Here is a 21554-nt window from a genome sequence, read left to right on the forward strand (position 1 = left end):
GGAATGCACAGAATTTCCATTTTAGTAAAGGAATAGAATGTGCATTCAAAAATGAAATCTAATATGGTATCTGCTTATGAAATGCCAAATGTAAATTTGAACAACTATTTTGGAAAACAGTATGACACAATTTCTTAAAAACCTCAGAGTAGTCATACTTTTAGACTTTGTAATTCCAATTCGGAGATCTCTCTTAAATAGAGGAAAAAAACCATATGCATTGATATGCTCACTACCGTGTTGTTTATAAGAAAAATTGGAAACACTCTAAAGTTATAATAATTGGGAAATGATTAAAAGTAAACCTCGATATATCTAGTTGTTGAAATAACAACAATAATAATAACAGCTAACATTTACTGAGTGTTTAGTATCTTCCAGGACTATAATAAATGCTTTGAATTGTTAACTCACAACAACTCCATATGTTACTATTATGATCCCCATTTTACAGATGAGGAAAGTCAGGCTTAGAGAGGCATTTGAGTGATGGAATCTGGCTTCACACCTAGGGGCAGTGGCATTCCATAGCCCAGTCTTAATGATCATGCTATTATCGTAGCCATTGAAAGTATACCTATAATCACATAAAAATGTGTATGATAAAATTGTAATGTAATAAAAAACAGATACAAACTATTGTATTATATTAACTTTTTTTTTTAAGGCTTATGCACTGAAACAAAAAAACGCCGAAAAGGAGCAAACTACAGTGTTTACTATGGTCACATTTGGGCAGCATGTTAGTATTCGTCTTCAGCTACAAGTGACAGAAACCCACTCAGCCTGGCTTAAGTATAAAAAAGGAGGAGAGGTGACAAACTTTATTGGCTTCATAATTTAAATCTTGCAGGCATGGCTGGATTCAGGTGCCCAGATAATGTCACCAGGACCCATTCATTCTCTCTTTTCATCTCTCAACCTTTCTTTCCTCGATAACCCTAGTGATCGTTCCAGCATACCTCCTGAGATTGACTCATTGGCCCAATATGGTCACAGGTTTGTCCCCGAACTAATCTCTGTGGTCAGGAGGATGTATTGTTCCGATTGGCCATATCTGGGTTTTATGCCCATCCCTGGAAGCAGGGGTTGGGTCAGTCCCACTCGAACCATGTGGACCTACACTGAAGGAGAACTGTTTCTCAAAGGAAAGTCTAGGTGGTATTATCAGAACATGAAGGGGAATGGGAAACCAGGCAGGCAAAAGCGGGAGCCAATTATTGGTGATAAGACTGAGAAATTAATTTTGTTTAAAATTTTAAAAAATTTCTTCGCTACACGTTTCAGAAAATTTACCAGTAAAACCATTGGGACCTGGTATTTTCTTTAGGAAAAGGTTTTTTGACTATGAATTCAATCCAATAAATATTAGGTTATTCAGATATTTCATCTTGTTTTAGTTTTGGTAAGTTGTAATTTCCAAGGAATTTGTCCATTTCATCTCAGCTATCGAATTTATTTTTCATAATATTCCTTATTATCTTTTTAATGTATGTAGGATCTATAGTGACCTCCCCTCTTTATCATTCCTAGTATTGATTGATAATTTATATTTTCTCTCTCATCTCATCTCTATATCTCTTTATCTCTATCTGTTTCTCTATTTCTATCTCTCATCATTCTAGCTAGGGATTTATCAATTGTGATCTTTGATCTTTTCAAAGAACCAGTATTCGGTTTGCTGAACTTTTCTGTTGTTTTCTATTTTATTTATTTTTGCTCTTATCTTTATTCCTTCCCATCTACTTACTCTAGGTTTATTTTTACCTTCTTAAGTGTAACCTTAGGCCACTGATTTAAAATCTTCCTTCTTTTCTAATACGCGTATTTGAAATTATAAACACATCTGCATCTCACAAATTTTTACATGTTGTATTTTTATTATTATTGGTGTTTGAAATATTTCCTAATTTCCCTTGTGATTCCTTCTTTGATCCATGGCTTATATGGAAGCATGTTATTTAATTTCCAAATACTTGGGCTTTTCCCCTGATTATTAATGTAGCTACACCAGCTTTCTTATGCTTACCAATTGCATGGTACTTCACCTTTCCATCTGTTTACTTTTTTCTACTTATTTTTTTCCATCTACATTTTTATGTTTAAAGTATGTCTCTTGTAGACGGTACATAGTTAGATCTTGCTTTTCTACCCAATATGATAATTTCTATCTTTTAACTGGAACATTTAGTCTATTAAGTTTAATGTAATTATTGATAGGTTTGATTTAGGTCTATAATTTCACTATTTCTTTTCTTTGTTCCGTTTTTTTGTTCTTCTTGCCTACTTTTGGGTCAGTCGAATACTTTTGAGAATTACATTTTAATTTCCACATGTACTAATTTTTAAATCAGAGCAATAACTGTAAGAAGGTGTCATCAGTTCAGCCAGCAGTGATGCTCACTTTTTTGTTGTTCTGGCAGGATAATGAAAGCCCTTGCAAATGCTGGAGTACCTGTCCTCAAGGTTCTTGACCTCTGTGAAGATCCGAGGTAACATTCAGATTTATTTTTACCATTGTATATTCAAGCTGCAGAAGAGGAAAACCAATATACTTAACTCAAATTCCAGTTTGTTACAGTAAAGACAAATAAAATTTGGGTGGGAGAGAAAAGAGACATTACAGCAATCTCCCCTAAAAGTTCGCAGATCTTTAAGTTATCTCGAATGATAAAGAAATTCCTCCTTTTTCATTGGTGTTGGAGTGGGGAGCATAGCTGCCTTCCAAAGAAATGCCTGCTCTTGTGAGAATCAGTAAAAAACATCTTTTTTACCATTCAGAGTACGTAACCATCCAGTTTTATGTTGTTTTTTGTTTAATTATTTTATTGTAGTCTTTTAAAACTTTTTAAAATGCTTTGTAATATGCTTTTTGAGTCTGTTCCTTTTTCTCCAACTTTTTAATTATGAAAATTTTGAAACATAAAAGTTGAGAGAAGAAAAGTAGTATAATGAGCACCCATTTACACTTCATCTACATTAAAATATTGTTCACATTTTGCCACATTTCCTTTCTATATATGTGTGCGTATATGTGTATATGTGTATGTGTATTTTATGTATAAAATAATTTTATATAAATAGTAATGATTATATAATAAAATAATTTATACATAATTATTTTAGAAATAAATAAATATATTTTATATATAAAAATTATTTTTAGTTGAACTTTTTGAAATAAGTTGCAGACAGCATACATTTCCTAAGAATAAAGATATTTTCTTTTATAAACATAGCATTATTGCGCTTAAAATAATTAACCATAATTTAATAATATAACTTAATATCTAGACTGTGTTCAAGTCAGGATAAAGTTATAATGGTAGAATTTTCAAAACAACTTCTTAGAGTAATAAACTGATTTCTAATAATGACTAAAAGATGGATTAATGACACTTTAGTGTGTCACCTTAATACTATAGGGTGGCATATGTTTCATTCATGCCACTGGATAATGATAAAAATAACATTAATAATAAGGGATATTTATTGAACCCTCGTTGGAACCAGACACATTTGACAAGCACTCCGTATATATTCGCTCTCAATTCCTACAACTACCCTTTGAAGTTTTACAGATTAAAAAGAAAACAAAGCTCAGAGAGGTTTAGCAAGTGCCTCACAATCACACTGCTAGGAAGGGGAAGAGGTAGGACTTAAACCTGGTTCTGTGTGACTCCAAAGCCCCCTCTCTCAGCACGCTGCTGTCCTATATTACCACACTTAAACCTGTTCTGATGGCTTCTCCAGGTGGACTGAAGAGAGAGGCATGCTGGCCAGGAAGGATAGCCAAGGCTGTGCGGACGTGGGTTGGTTTGGGAGAGAGTACTTCTAACCCTGTCCTGTGTGCAAAGGCGAAAGGAAATGTCCCGTATTCTGGGTCCAAACCCTTCCCCAGCACTTAGCACACACGCAGGACAGGAAGAGCAGTGCCGTGACTATCTGCCACATTGTGAGTCACTGAAACACCCTGTCTGTATCCCTCCCAGGGTCATTGGCACACCCTTCTATCTGATGGAGTACTGCCCAGGCCTTATCTACAAAGACCCTTCTCTGCCAGGCTTGGAGTCCAGCCAGAGGTGGGCCATATACACTGCCATGAACAGAGTCTTATGCAAAATTCACAGTGTGGACCTTGAGGCCATAGGCCTAGGAGACTACAGGAAACAAGGTGAGCTTGAGGCAGCTGGCCTCTCGTGCTGAACACGTCCTCACTGCTGCCTCTGCTTTCTGGACGTGCGTGGCGTCAGGCTGTTAACGCACCAAGCCCAAGCGCTCGCGAAACGTGAGGTGGGCTTATTAGCTGCCACTTGGAAATCCAGTGTCATTTTGATGGAAGTGTTGCTTACCTAGACATTTCGTCCTGGGATAAATCCCTTCAGGGACTACAGAATCATCTCTCTTCCTGCAACTTTTATCTCACTAGATTATTTAAATCCTTTTTCCTGATGCCTGCCAAGGGTAGTTAAGATGCATCTTTCTTCATTTTTCACCCTTTGCCTTAAATATTCTTTTCAGCGGGGATAGATTTCTTAAATGCTATCGTGCCAAGGTATTTTGTTTGTATAGTTTTTCTCTGCCTTTTTTTAAAACAAAAACATTTCCACCAGCATTTGGTTTTGTTAGGTTGTTTTTTAAGTTGGTGTATTGAAGTGCAGCATTCTAGGAATCTTGACAAACGCATGCAGTTTCGTAACCACCACCACATTGTCTCCATGCTTTTGCGAGCATAAACTTCAGCCTGAGCCAAAGAATCTCACTGGTCAAGATAATCTGACTCTTGACCAGTATAGATTCCTGGCCATAGTCAAAAAGAATCTTTCAGCTAAGTTTTTTTTTTTTCCTCTCTTTCTCTGCTTTTAACCAAAACATGCCTGTTTTCTGTAGGACCATATCAAAGGCTACAATGCAGACAAAGTACATCAACTTCCTAACATATTTCTGCCAGGTTACTCAAGTCCCTCTCCACAGGCACATGATCTGAGTCCCCAAAGCTAACAGTTCAAGACACTTTGCTACAACAGAGCAGGCTTGCCAAATTCCTAGTCCAAACTGAAGGGGTTTTCACTGCTCTACCCCTTCTAAGTGCAACTAGATCCGTATCATCCCCCCATATTCTAACCTATTGATCAGAGGTACACGTTCAGTGTGGGGTTCCCTCCATCTTGGTGGTTTCATTGGGAAATACACTAAAAATGCAGCCATAGTTTATCTGAAATTCAAATCTAAGTGGGCATCCTACACTTTATCTGGCAGCCCTAGTTACCAGTAAAAGGGCCAATAGGCAGACAACAAATATTGATTAATTGTTTCACTTGGAAAGAGCACTGGATCAGAAGTCAATTGTTGAGTGACCTAGACAAGTCACACTGCTTTGTCGCAGTTTTCTCAATAGTAAAGGTTTGGTTAAAAAAAAAAAAAAAAAAGCCCTGCCTTGCCTCCCTCATAGGGCTGATGTGAAAAGCAAATGAGGTGGCAGCTGTCCCAGTGCTTTAAATGAAGATAAAGCATTAGGCAGATGAAGTAATGGGCACCGTGACATCCCACGATGGCCATGGCAAGAGAACAGCTTATGGAAATCTCTCTGGTGTGCTGAGTGAATCCTTTGCCTTTTATTTTTAAAGTGGACTATTTTGACGCTCTTTCCACTGACCTATTAGCATGAAGAGACAAAGCAGAAATTTGCTGTGATTTCATGTGACCCAGGACCAGCCTCCTGGGCCACTGGCTGTAGTTTGAGCCTCCAGCTGTAAGGGCATCAGATCTTCCTTTCAAGCATCCCATAATTCCTCAAGTTATGTCGGGAACCCAGCTGCTGGGCAGGGTACTGGCTGTGTGTATATACACTACCATTAGTGTAAAAGGGGAGTGTGTTTAAACAAATGTAAATGTTTATTTGTACAAGTGAGGAATATCTCCAAAAGGATACCAGAGAAACTGGTCATGTGAGTTGCCTTTGGGGAAGGACTGAGTGACAGGCTGAGGGGTAGGAGAAGGACTTCACTGAGTTCCCTTTTGTCACTTAAATTTCTAGCCATGCCAATGTGTTATCTATTCAAGAGAACACATTTAAATTTGTTGAAAAAAAAGAACACACAAACATGATTTCTAATCAAGAGATGCTGTTAACAAAGATCCTTTAGATACAGTCTGATTATCACAAAGACCCTTTCTACTAAGGACCCTGAAGGAGGGGCGGGGGGCGGGGGAAGGGTATCACTTAATCCCCTCTTCTCTTCCCAGAGGGCAGGCTGCTTGGGAGGGACATGCAGTGCCTCGGCAGGGGGCCTGCTAGGGACCAGTAGCCAACAGAGCCAGAGACACAGGGCAGCTGCATCTGCTTCCCATGAGACAGAAGTGAACGTGTACACCCTGGGTTGGTGTGTGGTGGGGTGTCCCAAACCCACACGGGGGAGTTCCTTGAGGGGCTCCTTCCACAGAGGCTCAGCTCCTGTAGTTTCTTATTTGACTTATAATAATTTTCAAACTTACAGAAACATGGAATAGTCCAATGAATAACTATCTATGCCCACTAATTTTAACAATGGTTAACTTTTGCTATATTTGCTTACCTTTCCCTTTGTGAGTGTATGTATATGATTAACAAAGTTGTAGAGACCTTGACACTTCATTCCTAAAGAATTCAGCATGCATTTCCTAAAAATAAGAACTTTCCTCAGTACCATTTTTCTAGAATTTCTAAAACCTAGTCTATATTCACATTTCCTCATTATTCCCCTTATATCTTTTACAAATAAGTTTTTTTTTTTTTTTCAAATCAGGATCCAATCAAAGGATCTAGCACAGTCCCTCCAATACCTGTTTTTTAAATGAATTTTTTAAGAAACGAAGTCAGTTGTCTTACAGATTTGTCTCAATTATTTCCTTATGGTTTCATTTACTGCTGTCTTCTGTTTCCTGTTAATTCTGAAGACCGGAAGTTCTAAAGGTTTGATTTGTTTTGGGTTAAATTTACATGGATTTTGATCTCCACCTCTCATGGCCCTGTTGGATCCTCCAAAGGGCAGGTGTCCGGATGCCCTGAGCATGCAGAGGACGGCCCAGAAGGAGCTTGATCTCTCTGTCCCTGCTTTCAAACCCTTCAGCTTCTGGGGACTATTTTTTTCTCGCATAAGGGGTGAGGGCTTGGCTTAGAGCTGGGGATCCGACTCATCATTTATTAATTATAAGTTATACCAATGGTGACAATTAGTAATTGACAATGACAATAATGCCACCATTCATTGAGCAGCCTTCTGTGCCAGCTCTGCATTTGGCATGTCACGTGTGGATTTCATTTAGCCTTCATGACAGTCCTGCAGAATGTGGGTATCAGTACATTCACAGGAGGTTCAGAGAGGTTAAATTGACTGTCAGCCACATTACTCCAGAATTCTTTTCAGTGTCCAGTCCCAGATGTAACTTGCAAGTTCCTCAACTATGGTTATCTCTTGGGTTTCTTAGCAAATGACTGAATAATAGCAAGTAGTCATGTACCACATACTACATGCCAGGAACAGTTCCAGGAGCTTTCCACATTTTATCCTCCCAACAACTCTATGAGGACCATCTCATCAATGAGGAAAAAAACGAGGCACAAAGAAGTTAAGTAATCTGCCCAAGATCACAGAGATAGAGAATGGCAGAGCTGGGGATTCAGACCCAGGCACCGGCCCCAGCGCCCATGCTCAGCCACTGTCGTTTAGTCAGAACGGGATTTCCTAATGACTATGAGAACGCTCACAGGCCCTCTGAGAGGGCCAGGATCGGGCTTGGAGGCCACCGTGGCTGGGAACAGTGCCCAGACCACGCCATCCAGCCAAGGTGAAATAGCCGACGGCTTCCAACTGGGGGCAGCAGAGCACCCTGTGGGAAATCCCCAGTCACAGGACAGTGATGCCCCAGAGCATTATAAAGGGTTTCACGGCACTGGTGAAATTTTGAAACCTTTGGAGATTGGTGGAATGGCACACCTAATCCTCTTTCCCTCAGGGGACTATTTTCCATGCCAGGTGCAAAACTGGATTAAGCAGTATCGAGCCTCGGAGACCAGCACCATCCCGGCAATGGAGAGGCTCATTGAATGGCTGCTGCTGCATCTTCCCAGGCAACAGAAGACCACAGTGGTGCATGGGGCCTTCAGGTAGACACGAGGCGGGGCGAATGCTTAAATGTAACAATGATGGGAAGGGCATCTGAAGGGGAAAAGAAACAGATTTGAGCCCGACTTACAGTTGTGAATTATTTCCGTTACAAAGGATCTCCCTGTGTGTGGCTTCTTAAGGCAGGGTTTTCCAGCCTTGGCACTACTGACATTTTGAGCCAGATAATTCTCCATGATGAGGGGCGGTCTTGTGCAGCAGCGGGGGTTATTACCGCCCCTAGGTCTGAAGGCGCAAGCACGTGCTCCAGTTATTACCACCGCATAACCAACTCCTCCGAGTGGCTGTAAACAATGGCAGCAGTTACCTTGCTCACAAATCTGCAGTCTGGAGACAGGACAGTAGCTTGTTTCAACGGGGTGGCTCTCAGGCAGGGGGCTGGAATCACTCACATGCCTGGTACTGGGACAGAGGAGACATGGGATTCCTCAGGCCAATCTCTGTCTCTTTGTGATTTCCCCACGTGGTCTCTCCGGTATGGCAGCTTCTGGGTAGCTGATCTTACCTGGAGGCTCGGGGCTCTACAGGTGTGTGTTCTAAGACAGGGCTGGGCAGGAAATGATCACCTTTTCTGACCTACTCTTAGGAGTCACTCAGCATCACTTCAACCTGCATTATATTGTTAGAAGCCAACTGCTTCAAGAGGCAAAGAATTAGACTCTTCTTTTTGTGGCAAGAGTGTCAAAGAATTTGCAGACCTGCTTTAAAACCATCACAGGGGAGGAGTAATTACCCGAACCCAGGGAGGGTAGCCATGTGGAAGGCTGCCTGCCCAAAGCTGTGGCTCTTGGGGGAGGAATACAGCCAGCCCTCAGCCATCTGAGTGGGAGGTGGTGGATAGATAACCCCTTCCCATCTCCTACCAGTGTCCCCATTGGCTGAGCCCAACTGAGTCAGAGGGCAAGGAAGCTGGTAGATGTGGACAAGGCCCCTGCAGCCCAGGCCCCCAGGGCACAGACGGGCTGACAGAAGACATCCAACACAGAGTACCCTAGTGATCAGTTTTCTTAGAGCTGTCTCCCCCTTCTGTGGCTGATTCAGGCTGGACAACCTGCTGTTCCATCCCAAAAAGACCGAGGTGCTTGCTATCCTCAACTGGGAACTTTCTACCTTAGGCGACCCTCTTGCAGATGTGGCCTCCAGCTGCCTGGCTCACTACCTGCCATCCAGTTTTCCCATGCTTCAAGGTAGGAACTGCTGTTGGGGTAGAGAGCAGTATCTAGCCAGCTCCATTCACGAAGTATTCAGGAAAACTCAGCGGAAGTAGTGATTGGGCTCGTGCCTGAAATTGAGGCCGTGGTGGGTTTGGTAGAAAACGCAGATGGAATACGTTTCTGTCACAATGAGGAGAAATGGGTGTAGTGAGTATTTTAAGTGAGAAGGATGTGCATATAGGCACCTCTTATTCTTTCACACAAGTAATTTCTATGTGTATACATACATTGTTTAAATGACAATGTGATTATACAATTTTATGACCTGTGTTTTTCCACTAAATTATACACTTTAGACATGTTTTCATGCCATTAAGTATTTATTCTACAGCATCATTTTTAATGATGGCATAGGATTTTTTCATATAGAATTGACTTAATCGAGATATTTGGTTTGATTCCTATTTGAATATTTAATTATTTCCGATTTTTAATATATTATCTCCGCCCTACAAAAAAGGCAATGAATGTCTTTGTAGTAATATATTTACCTATACGGGTAAGGTATACTCCTAGGATAAATTCCTGGGAATGTAATATATTATATACTTCTAAACCATGAAAATGTTACAGTGAAGCAAATCAGTTAAATTTTTTATATGTTGTTATTTTTTTTCACAAGTTGGTGAGATCTTTCTCTCAGTACCATTCTTTATCAAATGATTGATTAAAAGTTATATGCATCCACCCAGAACTGTGGTCCAGATAGAATTGACGGCCCCTCATTCCTTCCTTTACTGCCAATTTATACAAGAGCCAGTTTGTGAAGAATAGCTTCATGCCTGGATCCCAGCCACCTGAGAGAGGAAGAGCCCTTGCAATAATGAGCTAACCCTTTGAACTAGCTGTGAAGCGAACTTCCAAGGGAGGAAGTGATTTTCAGAATTTAAATACTTGTGACCACTGGGGAGTGTGGGGTCATTGACCGCCAGGGGTGGCTTTGTCTCTACAGGTTTGAGTGACTGCGATTTGACTCAGTTGGGCATCCCTACTGCAGAGGAGTGTTTCAGGATGTACTGTCTTCACATGGGGATCCCTCCTGCTGAGAACTGGAACTTCTACATGGCTTTCTCCTTTTTCCGTGAGGCTGCGATCCTACAGGGAGTCTACAAGCGCTCACTCACAGGTATTGGGGTGGTCTGCCTGTCATGAGGGTCTGAGGCAGCTCCTCCCCCTGGAAATCCTCCTGTGGCCACAGAGACTTCAGAGATTCCTTCTATAAGATTCAGTTAATTCAACCATTTGTCATGAAGTATATATTATATAGTTATAGTCTTTAAAATATTTACACAATTTAAAATTATTAAGATAATGTACATAAAATGTTTGAAGTAAAAACATACATGATAAAAATTCATCATAAAGAAGAATATAAAATTATTTTCCTTTCTTCTCAGCACCATTCCTCAATGATAAATGCTACTATTAAGCGTTTGTCAAGCCACCCACTTTTTTCTGTATTATCTATCTTCTTTCACTCTCTCCAAATTTTATAAAAATGTGATCATCTTACATGTATTTTTCAGTACCCTGATTTTTAAATTTTTTATGCTTAAGAATTCCTATGAAAAGTGTATGTGTGTCTGTGTGTGTGTGTAACGTGTGTATGCATTTGAGACCGCTCCATAAGGCAAATTCCTTGCTTTTTTCACTTAACTATATTTCATAGAGACCTTTCATATGAGTATGTACAGATCCACATCATTCCTTTTGATTTCTATAGTATATTCCATCATATGCATATACTGTAATTTATTTAACCAGTTCCTCTCAATAGATGTACATATGGATTGTTTGCAGATTTTTGCAATCACAAATAAGTGGTTGGTGAACATCCTTTCTCACATGTGTGACTATATCTGAAGGATAAATTCCTAGAATTGCTGAGTTGAAAGTATGTGCATTTAAAATTTTTATAGATGCTGCCAAATTGCCCAGTAAGAGGATTGCTGAAGGAGAAAAAGGATTATTGTTTTCTTTGATGGCGCTTTTCTATACATGGGAAGATACTTTATTAAACTAGCTGAGAGTTTTAGATTATGACTTGTAAGTTTGAACTCTGGACAAGAAAAATTAAGTATTGCTGCTTACAGCTGGCAGTTGGTTGAGTATGTATATACATGTATCACCTATAGAGTGTTTACATATGTATGTGGGGATGGCACACTGTTATTTTAATTCAAAATATTGTAGGGTAGCAAATGAAATAATCTATATCCTAAATTATTTAAGAAGATAGAAAGAGAAATTAAAGTTTGCTTCCTGTATGGAAAGAAGGCAGATAGAATCTGGAAAAGACCCAGTAGCATTAAGTACCCCCAGTTACCCCCATTATAATCTCTAAATTCCATTCCCACTAGAAGGAACCAGGAAGCTTTAGAGAAGTGGCTGATCTCAGGTCAAGGGCAGGACACTGACAAGACGAACCGAGACCATTTTGTTGTATAAGAAAGCAAAGAAGTTGTCAGAGACTAATGAGGCCTTATCTGAGGGACTCGGGAGCCAACTTGAATAGGCCTCTACTTGCTAACGATAGGAAACTTGGAGCACCAAAAAGGATGATAGCTGAAATGGATGGGAACACATGAAATATGTTTAAATCCGTGAGTAAAGAGTGTTGCTACAACAGAGACACAGAGTTTCATTGGTGACTTTGGAGGATGCCAAGGAAGCAACTCATTATTCTGAAAATTGGTAAATAAAGGGGGAAAAAATCAAGCATTTATCCTGCCTTATACAAATTATGTCAGGCTAATCAAATAATCGATGGGAGAAGGTTTCTTTCTAGAGGAGCATCCCAGAGAAAATGATAGAATTAGCATATTTCACCAATTTGCCCCCCATGATGCATTAATGGGTCTGGAAAAAAGCATCATCGGTGCTAACATCATCAAGAGGGAGACAGCCAGACATTGCATGCCTCCCCCCAAAGATGAACGTGGATCTGACCAAGTCTCTGGTGCGGACTACCAACTTACAGGAAACAGAGGGTTCAGAGGAGCACGTTAAACAGCACCACTGAGGCACAGCCAGTCACAAAGTCCAGGTTCTGGGACATTTCACTGGACAAACAATTCAGTTTCTTCAACAAATAAATTTCAAGGGGAAAAAAGGAAGATGCAAAAGGAACCGATAAATTGAAAAAGACTTAAAAGACACACTTGTTTGGACCTTAGTTAGATCCCTGCCTAAACAAAATTTATTAACAATTTTTTTATGAGGCAGTCAATGAAATTTAAATTCTGATTAGATAGTGGGTGGTATTAAGGAGTCATGGTTACCTGGTTTTTATTGTGTGTGTGTTTTTAAGTCTTTGTTTTTAGATATAAATGAGATATTTATAGGTGAGATGATGTGTGGTTTTTACTTCAGAAAAACCCAGGGAAGTAGGGATAGGGATGGCAGAGAAAGAAACGGACTGGCCATGCTTTGACGATGGTTAAAGCCGGGCGATAGAATACCTGTAGGTTCATTATAGCTTCTTTCTACTTTTGTGTATCTTTGAAATTTTCCAAAATGAAAGAGTAAAACAAAAGGCAAGTAGAAAGAAACCAGCAGTGGCAGTGGGTCTGCAAGTGCCATAGGGAACCAGCCGGTGATAATTCATTCACAAGTATCTGAGCCTGTCTGAAGCCAGTGCTAGGTGCTCCCGGCAATACTCAGCGAGAGCAAAACGGTGTCCAGAAACATCAGTGTCTGGAGAAGTTCTGATCTGATGATAGGGGTCTCGATAAACAGGAATTCTCAGGAACGGTGTTTTCCCTTCCTTTGGACAGCCCTAGCTCTAAGCCACCATTTCCGAAGTTTTGTTGCGGCTTTGCAATGAAAACTAACCAGAACCATTTAATTAAGCAGAATAATGGCCATGAGTCCATCAGGTGAGGACAGGCCTGATTGCCTGTACACATTTTCTGGATGCTGCTGAGTTAGTTCTCACTGGGCTCTGCTCCAGTGCCCAGGGCTAGATGAACTGATTTTGAATTATCTGTTTCCCAATCTCCATACCTCCAAACCCCACTGGATTATCCTCAATCTGCCTATGGGGAAACTATTTAACAGTTTCTGAGATACTGTGGATTGGCTTGGCTTCTCGCTTCTCTTGGCTGGAGGTAAAACAGCCCTGGCTATTTGCTGCCAAACAGGAAAGCAGATGTGCAAGCTTTGGGGCCTCTGCCCCCACTGATCCTGCCAGTCACTTCCCTGCCTCCCGGGACGCAGGCCAGGCTACTGAGGAAGTGGCTTAGTTTTCTCACATAAAAGTGGCAAAATCTAGTTTTTAAAAGAATAGTATACAGTGGTCCCCCGTCTGTAGTTTCAATTACCTGCGGTCAACTGCGGTCCAAAAATGTTAAATGGAAAATTCCAGAAATAAATAATAAGTTTTAAATTTTGCGACGGTCTGAGTGAGTGGCCTAATGAAATCTCACTCCATCCCACTTGGTCCCCCCCACCTCGTGAATCATCCCTTTGTCTCCAAGCTGTAGATGCTCCTCGCTCTCTAGTCACTTAGTAGCCACCTTGGTTCATCGGATCCCTGTCACGGTATCATATTGCTTGTGTTCAAGTCACCCTTGTTTTACTTAATAATGGCCCCCAAACTTGAGTAGTGATGCTGGCAATTCAGATATGCCAGAGGGGAGCCGTAAAGTGCCTCCTTTAAAGGAAAGGAGTGTATGCAGAGGGACAACAAACATGGCATATGTAGGGTTTGGGACGCTCCTAGAACTTATCCCCCATGGACAAGGGGGGCTGTCATAAAAACATTCGATGAGGGGGCAGCGAAAACTATGCGGACACCAAAATTATTTCTCATGCCTTCTCTAAAATCATTTCTCTATTCGAACAGTTGCGATGTTTGGTATCGCCCTGGAAAGTGGGGTTTAGAGAAGGCACCTCCGTTTCAGAGGTGTTCTGAAACTGGTGTCATTCACAGGAGACTTCAGCTCATCTTTAGATTGTGAGGAGGATGATAGTGCCCAGAACCCTGGGACTGATTGACTGTCTATACCAGCCCACCCCAAGTGTCACCATCCTTTAGTAATAAGTGGATGCCGAAGACTAGATTTCTTACAGATGGCTGCTAACATTCTAGAAAGGAAAGAATGCTTGTGACTGCAACTTAGGAGGAGGCCTGTGATGCGGTCTCTGCATTTTGGAAAATATACTAAAAGCTATAGCTTTAAATCAACCCAAGCTCATTCAAGTGACTTTCCAAGAGACAAAGAAAGCAGCACTCTGAGATCGAGACTCAATTAAGGAGGAGAAAATTAAGAAAATACTGTGTATTCTCTGGTAGAAAAAGAAAATCATTATGAATAACAGTGATTTTAAGGGAGGTGTCTTTCCCTTCGAAGTGGCATGTACAGTCTGAGAAGTGAAGGGAAGAGGTAGCCCACTTGTGCTTATCAGCCCTCACTATGTATCAGTGACTCCAGGAAGGTGCTGTCTGGGTCCTAACTGGTTCCCCAGGGCTTGGATCTATACCCAGCACCTAAAAGGCGCTGAGTAAAGACTTGTTGACGTCTGGTGGTCTGCATTCTCTACTATGTAGCAGATGGATTTGGTTCCTCATTGGTAAGGAATAGCATAATATCTTTAACACCAAAGCTGCATGAAAATGGCTTTTGAGTAGTTGGCCATGGCAAGAGTCAGTAGAAAAATAGGCCTCTGTGAAGATCCAAAAAGAATGCGGAAAACAGTCACTTTAGAACATGGAAATGCTGAAAATAACCCAGGAAAACTGGCTATATAAAAGCCCAGCGTAAGGAGACAGGATACCCACAACTCCTCGGGCGGATCTCAGACACGGTACACTGAGCGAGAAGAGCCTCACCCAAAGATTAAGGGCCGTGTGGTATGTTTGTGACGTTCCCACGGACTGTGAGAACAGAGATCAGTGTCACCAGGGGCTGGGGAAAGGGTTGGGTACAATGGGACACTGTGGAAATTTTGGGATGATGGGAGGATTCTGTATCTTGATGGCTGTGGTATTTACCTGACTAAACTCACAAAGTATTACACTTTGTAAAGGAGATGTATGTACACTCTACCTTAATTAAAAAAAAACAAAAAACCAACTTAAATCCTTTAAAAAAAAAGTCTTGATGAGCCTATTAGAGCAAAAGAGAGAGTGAGAGCCTGACTAGAGTGAGATCGCGATGCCGATGATGGTGTGGATCTAACAAAATGGTGCCCAGAAACTGGTCGTTTATCTAATCATTTGTGACACTGTTATCAGTTTCATAGCGGGGGCAGTCTAGGCTAAAGCAGAGCTTCCTGTAACCCCCTGGTAACAGCAGAAGTAATTCGGAGTGTTGCTGATTTAACTCAGTTTCTTCAGGAAAAGAAGAGATAAAGAGCAGGAAGCAGGCCAGCTGAGTTCACCTTCTGACTTCCAGCCCACTAATGAAAGCGTGGGCGCATCTCTTCCGTCTCCGAGACTCAAATCCTTGTCTTAAAGCGGGGATTAAAACAGTCATGTTGCTTCAGGAATTCAGTGAGCTATAATAACATAAGTAAAGCACTTAACACCGTGTCTGGTACATGGCAAGGGCTCAGCAAACGCTGGTAGCTGCTGATACAATAACGCTATTATCATATGTTAGCAGCATTATTAAGAGCTTTTTGGAAGTAATCACATTTCTTTTTCTTTGCTTCTGTTTAGGGCAGGCAAGCTTGGCAACCACTGAACGAAGTGGAAAGCTGACTGAATTTATGTCTAACTTGGCATGGGACTTTGCAATCAAAGAAGGGTTCCGGGTTTTCAAGGAGATGCCACAAAACCGATAACGCAGTCCTGCCACACCTGGGCTGGTCCACAGCCCAGAATCTTCCCCAGCTCGTGCCTCAAAGGGAGCTTCTGGTATCTCTCCAGAGAGGGCCTTTCCCCACCCGTCCGGGAGCGGGAGCAGCGGCTGACGCAGTTTATGGAGTGACACGTGTACCCCGCTGAGCCAGAGTCACAGAGTCACTGGGCCATGGCAGAGAGCTAGACCCCTTCCCCACCAGTCAGAGACCTCAAGATAAAGCAGCATTTCGAGAGCTGGTAAGGCTTTGTTAAGGTGGTAGGACCTCAGCTTGTCCACTGAGCATATCTGTTCCCTCCCCAAGCAGTAAAGGAAAAAAGAACCGGGGTGAAATAAGGTTGATTTCCACCATTACCAGGAATTCCTTGTCTATGGTTTAGGACCCTGGGGCAGATGGGCTCATTATGCATATTTGAATTATGTAAATTTGAAACAGTATGATATTAAATACATCAATTAATAAAGTCTCTCTTTAAAGATACCGTAATGTCAAGCTAAAGGGCCAAATCAGTTATAACCTGTGTTTGTGCTGTTGTCACATGATGACACCACTTTAGCAGAGAAACCATTTAATACCCACTCTTCTTTGTCAGGATTAGTCTTGGCTCGTCTTAGTTTTTAAGTTATTTGAGGTCTTCAGGAGCACATATTTTGCCTCTAATACAGCTATCATCTACTTTTAAAAAAATAACTATCACTTTTTTCTAGTTACAAACCTATTGCAAAATTAACCAAAGCTCAAACATGACCAAAGTACATAACATAGAAAGAAAGTGTTCTCTAAAATTCTCTGCCCTCTGAGATAATCACTGTCAACAATTTGGTTATTAGGCTGCCAGCCTAATCTTTTCTGTATTATATACTAACATATGCTATTACTCCTGTGTCGTAATGGAATCATCCTGGACATTCGGATCTCCTCCTTGCTTATTTAACTCGATGATATATTACCTTCCCATGCCAGCACCTAGAGATTGACCTCCGAGAGGTTCTGCAGTGTGTATGCACCAGAATTTGTCTGCCCTCCCACAGGCTGAGGGACACTGGGTGTCTCAGCAGTCTACGTGCAAGTCACAGACGCCAACTCTGGGTCACTTAAGGAGCCAAGGCCATTAGCTACCTGCTACATGGACAGGGAGGCGGAAGATGATAGATGCCTGGAAGGTGGGCTGCAGGCGTACGACCACAAGAGCAGCCAGCCAGGAGGTCTCCCCTGGACGCTTCCTCAGGGCTTGGCATTGGAGGTGGGAATTTTCGGCTGGCTGGGCACAGGTCCCGTGCTCATGCCTTCATTGCCAGGAAGCAGGGAGGGGGGCGCGTCTGGCCCCCTCACCTTCTGCGGTGGCCTTGGCCTTGATTCCACCAAAATGTACACAGTGAGGGAGTACCCCAGCATAAGAACCAGGGCCTGGATCCTGGTGCATTGAAGGCTGGGTTTTTTTTTTCTTTCCGTGTACGCTTACTGTTTCTACGGAATAAATTCTTGAAGTAAAAATACTGGTCCAAGAATGAGGCCACTTAGAGTTTTAATAAATATTGCCAAATTTTCATTCAAGAGGTTTTACCAATCTATGCGCCCGTCTTTAATGTGTGAAATGCCCTTTCCCCACCTGCTGGCCAACACACTTAATCCTCGCCCACCTGAGGACGCAAGCCCACCGGCTGCACAGAAGCACCAGAAAAGCAAACACTCATGCAAGAAACTCCCCCACACTCCAAAATCCACCCCTAGGAAAAACCTAGATTAGTGACCATTCTACTTCTAGTTATACCTGAATGGGAACCATCACGATCACTAGGATTTTGGGGTATAGTGGTAAAGTTGTAGCTCACGGCTTTTATCTAAAGTGTCATTACTACCCATAAATGAGAAGTATTTGGCCATTTACAATGCATTTCACAAATCCTGTGAAGTAAGCATTATTCACCTCAACTTAAAGGTAAGGAAACGGATTTGTCTAGGGACACAGCTAGAAAGAACAGCACCTGGATTCAAATCCAAATCCTCTGGGCTCAAATTCTGGGTCCCCCCCCCACCCACCCAAAGGATATATTCAGTTCCTCATTCTGCCTCTTCTCAGAACTCGCTTGCTTCCTTCTCCCTTCCCGTCCTACTTTATTTGTTCCAATTAATCTGCCCTTCCTCACATCGCATCTGAGCTAATTAGCTTCACCCAAACAATGAGACAAGTGCATGGACAGATTCTAGAACGTGTCATTGAGACCAGGCCCAGTGCACATGTAAAAGAAATCAGTTCAGGCACCCTCCCAGTGAGAAGCGATGGTGATTACGTCCACAATCACTAATACTTAGTGCGGCCTGCCAGCTTCCGTGTCAGGCACTTTATAATTCCATGTCGTTTCATTTACTCTTCACAGCAACCCCCTGAGGTGGGTGCTTTGGCCATTGGCTGGCTTTGGGCTGCCTGGTGTCCATTCCCCTTTCTCTTGGTAGCAGCGCCCCGGTTTCATTTGAGGGCGCTCCCTCCCCGCTTCGGCTGTATACAGAACTGTCAGGTACGGTGCCAGCCCAGCCCTTCCTGGCCAAGAAGTGGGCATGTGAGCCAAGCGAGGCCAGCCAGACTGTCGCTTCCAGGAACTAGAAGAGCGCACAGCATTTTCAAGACAGAAAACAGCTGGCACTCTCATTCCGCAGCAGCGGGCCCCACAGGACAGCTGAGTATCCTGTTGTGACGGTCCTGTAGGCTCCCTGGGTCACTGGTCAGTGGTGAGCCTCGTCTTCTAATCTGAGCTCCCCATAACCTTCCATTGGGTTCCTTTTTTCCTTTAGTTAGCCACAGTCCATTGCTATCGCTACAACTCAGCAGTCCTGACTGATGGGGTGGGTGGTCACATCCCATTTCCCAGATGAGGAAACAAAAATGTGGAGAGCCAGGGTCTTGGCCAAGGTCTCCCAGCCAGGTGTGGTCGAGCTGGATCCGGCTGAAGGCCTGAGCTCCTGACCCCCAGGCTAGACTTCCTGGTTACCTAGGCAAGATCTATGTTCAGAAATCTAGGATTACGTGTCTTAGGAATGAAGTTACGCCTCAAAAAGGAAGCTAGTTCAGGCAATCTCCTTACGCACCATGTCAGAGCAGCTGAGGCTGCAGCTGCGGGTCCTGGGCCCGGTCCCTCTCGGGCATGCTAAAGGATCCTTCATTCTCCTGTGCTCGTGGAGAACATTCATTCCTACATAACTAATGCCAACGGTGACGGGAGGCGAGGTTGGTGGGATGTATGGGATACACAGACTCGGACTGAACTGCGGGCTGCCATCACTGCTCAGACCCGGCCATCCCGGTCCTCCTCATGCCACCCCCAGATCCAGCCCGATGGCGCAGATGCACATCATCATTTTCAGCAACCACTTCGTCTTGGGCTGTCTGCCTACCCTCTTCTCTCCAACCCCTTTCATCATTTCCCACAGGCCAGAATAAAACTAGATCACCCACTGTGCTAGGAGAAAGCCAAGGCCAAAGGACTTTGGGACCTCTTCCCACCCTGGGAGACTGACCACCGCCAAGTGCGTGAACTCGTGGGCGTGTCTCTGTCTGCTCCAGAGGTGCCTTCTCTAAAGTTCTCCTCTGAGTGTGAGGATGTCCTCGTCCTCCTTAGGAACGTCAGTCACCCTCCCATACAGAGGTTCCTTCCACCCTGCACTGGATTCAGAAGCACCCATACAAACTTAAACTTCTAATGGGCAGGCGGCTGGGGCTGGAGCAGGAAAGCGGCCCGGATGGAGGTCTGGGGAAGACAGGAGCTGGGTGAGGCACGAGCCTGGCTGGCTCCTGTCAGTCTCTGGCCCACCAGCTCCAGTGTCCTTTGTGTCAACAAAGGTCCATGGCTGGGCTTCAGGGGCTGTGAAATACTGCATTCAAAATGTTTGTGTCTTTGCATTTCTCTGGGGAGAGGAAGAGTTTTCATGAGGGTGATAGAGGACCTCGGCACGTGCTTCCGGGTATTTGAAGTTTTAATTATGAACCTGGGAGTTGTCATTGGGTTTCTCTTCCTTTTCAGGTATTGGACTGTTCTGCTCTAGACACAGGAAACGTGGAGCTCCTGGTGCGGGACAGCACCGAGGACGGGATGGCTCAAGGGCCGGTTCCACCCCAGGAACGGAAGGCCCGCCCCTGTTTGGCTATGATAGAGCCCCAGGTACCAGGGATTCCTTAGCAGGCCAGACCCTTGCCAGGCCCCACGCGGTCCCTCCTGCACAGGGAATGCAGGACCCTTGCCATCTCTAAGCAGAATGTGCCATCACTCAGGTTACCTTGTCAGACGCCACCAACGTTGTCTTCCATCAGAGACGAGGACGGCTTCTAGGTCATACACGGTCACAGGTGGTGTGGGTCTCAGGTGTTCGGCCTGGAGTTTGTTTGCACTCCCACTCGGGTGGGCCTGTGTCGGTGAGCGTGTCTCTCTCTGCCCTGGGAAACAACAGCAGGGGCGGCTCCTTTTCCAGCTGATACCAAAGCTTCTGTCGGTGCTTCCAGCAGAGGCTGGAAACCCTGAGAGAACCAGAGGTTCTGCATGAGTCACCAGATGGCCGCACACGTGGCAGGCGTAGGAATCTCACTCGCTCCCCAACTCTCTTCAGTCTACCTTGGGCATCTCCCTTGGAAAGGCAGAAGGTCACTTCCTCAGTGGCGCCCCCTGTTGCCAGATGAGGTGTCTACACCAGAAGGGGTAGTGATTACCCTGCTGTGTGTTCATCACACCGTCCCTGCAGGGCCCCCATGAGCTCCGCAGGGACCTCACCCTGCTGAGTCCCCCCACCTCCCCAGGACATACATATTATTACCCCCATTTTACAGAGGAGGAAACCAGGTCAGAGAAGTGACTTAAGGTACCAGCCCCCACGACCCCAAGCAAGTAGGGAATCCAGAATTAAGGGTTTGCCTGATTCTGAAGCCTGTGCCCAAAGCCATTGTGTTTATGCCGCCTACAAGAATCGCAGAAGGGGCCGCCGGGGCGGACCGGCGGTTTTCCACCTCTTGTCTTTATATTTTCAACTCGGTGTGGCATTTTCCTTCTTAATTGCTCTTACGATGTTGGATTCATTCTTCCCTGGGACAAAAACCAGTCGCTCTTATTTCTGGTCCAGAGCCTGCACATGTTTATCTGATTATGTGAAGTCTTAAAGAGCTCTGTCTGCTTGCTGGCTTCGGCTTTCCTGGGCCAGGACAGTGTCTGTGAAGAGATCTGATGGCCCTGGCGTCAGTTGATAAGGGTCTGTCTCTCTCCTTTCCTGGCAGGCACCCTGGATCCTTGCTGCCAACTCTGTGTTTACGGGAAAAACAGACCCACATGCCCCACGCCTCCAGTGGCAGTCTGTGCTCTTGGTTCCCATGGGTACCCTGGGGACAGAA

At 43.6% G+C, this 21554-nt stretch overlaps 1 protein-coding gene across 3 annotated transcripts in view; it reads left to right on the plus strand.

The window, feature by feature from the left end:
* The window catches only part of ACAD10 (acyl-CoA dehydrogenase family member 10), a 37716-nt gene extending 17400 nt beyond the window's left edge, over positions 1–20316 (plus strand). The window contains exons 8-14 of one of the 3 annotated variants that reach the window (XR_002779306.1): positions 2424–2492; positions 3993–4174; positions 7996–8146; positions 9207–9352; positions 10332–10505; positions 16044–16424; positions 20203–20316. Coding sequence is in view for 1 of the 3 variants with exons in the window: in XM_023528225.1 (XP_023383993.1) it covers positions 2424–2492; positions 3993–4174; positions 7996–8146; positions 9207–9352; positions 10332–10505; positions 16044–16168 (847 nt within the window). In the remaining 2 variants the exon portion in view is untranslated. Of the gene's footprint in view, positions 1–2423; positions 2493–3992; positions 4175–7995; positions 8147–9206; positions 9353–10331; positions 10506–16043; positions 16673–17149; positions 17741–20202 lie in introns of those variants that run through there. The other 2 variants (XR_002779307.1, XM_023528225.1) reach the window with 2 other exon arrangements.
* Positions 20317–21554: the final 1238 nt, after the last annotated feature.

Source organism: Pteropus vampyrus, unplaced genomic scaffold (assembly GCF_000151845.1).
Source record: "Pteropus vampyrus isolate Shadow unplaced genomic scaffold, Pvam_2.0 Scaffold23, whole genome shotgun sequence".
NCBI lineage: Eukaryota > Metazoa > Chordata > Mammalia > Chiroptera > Pteropodidae > Pteropus > Pteropus vampyrus.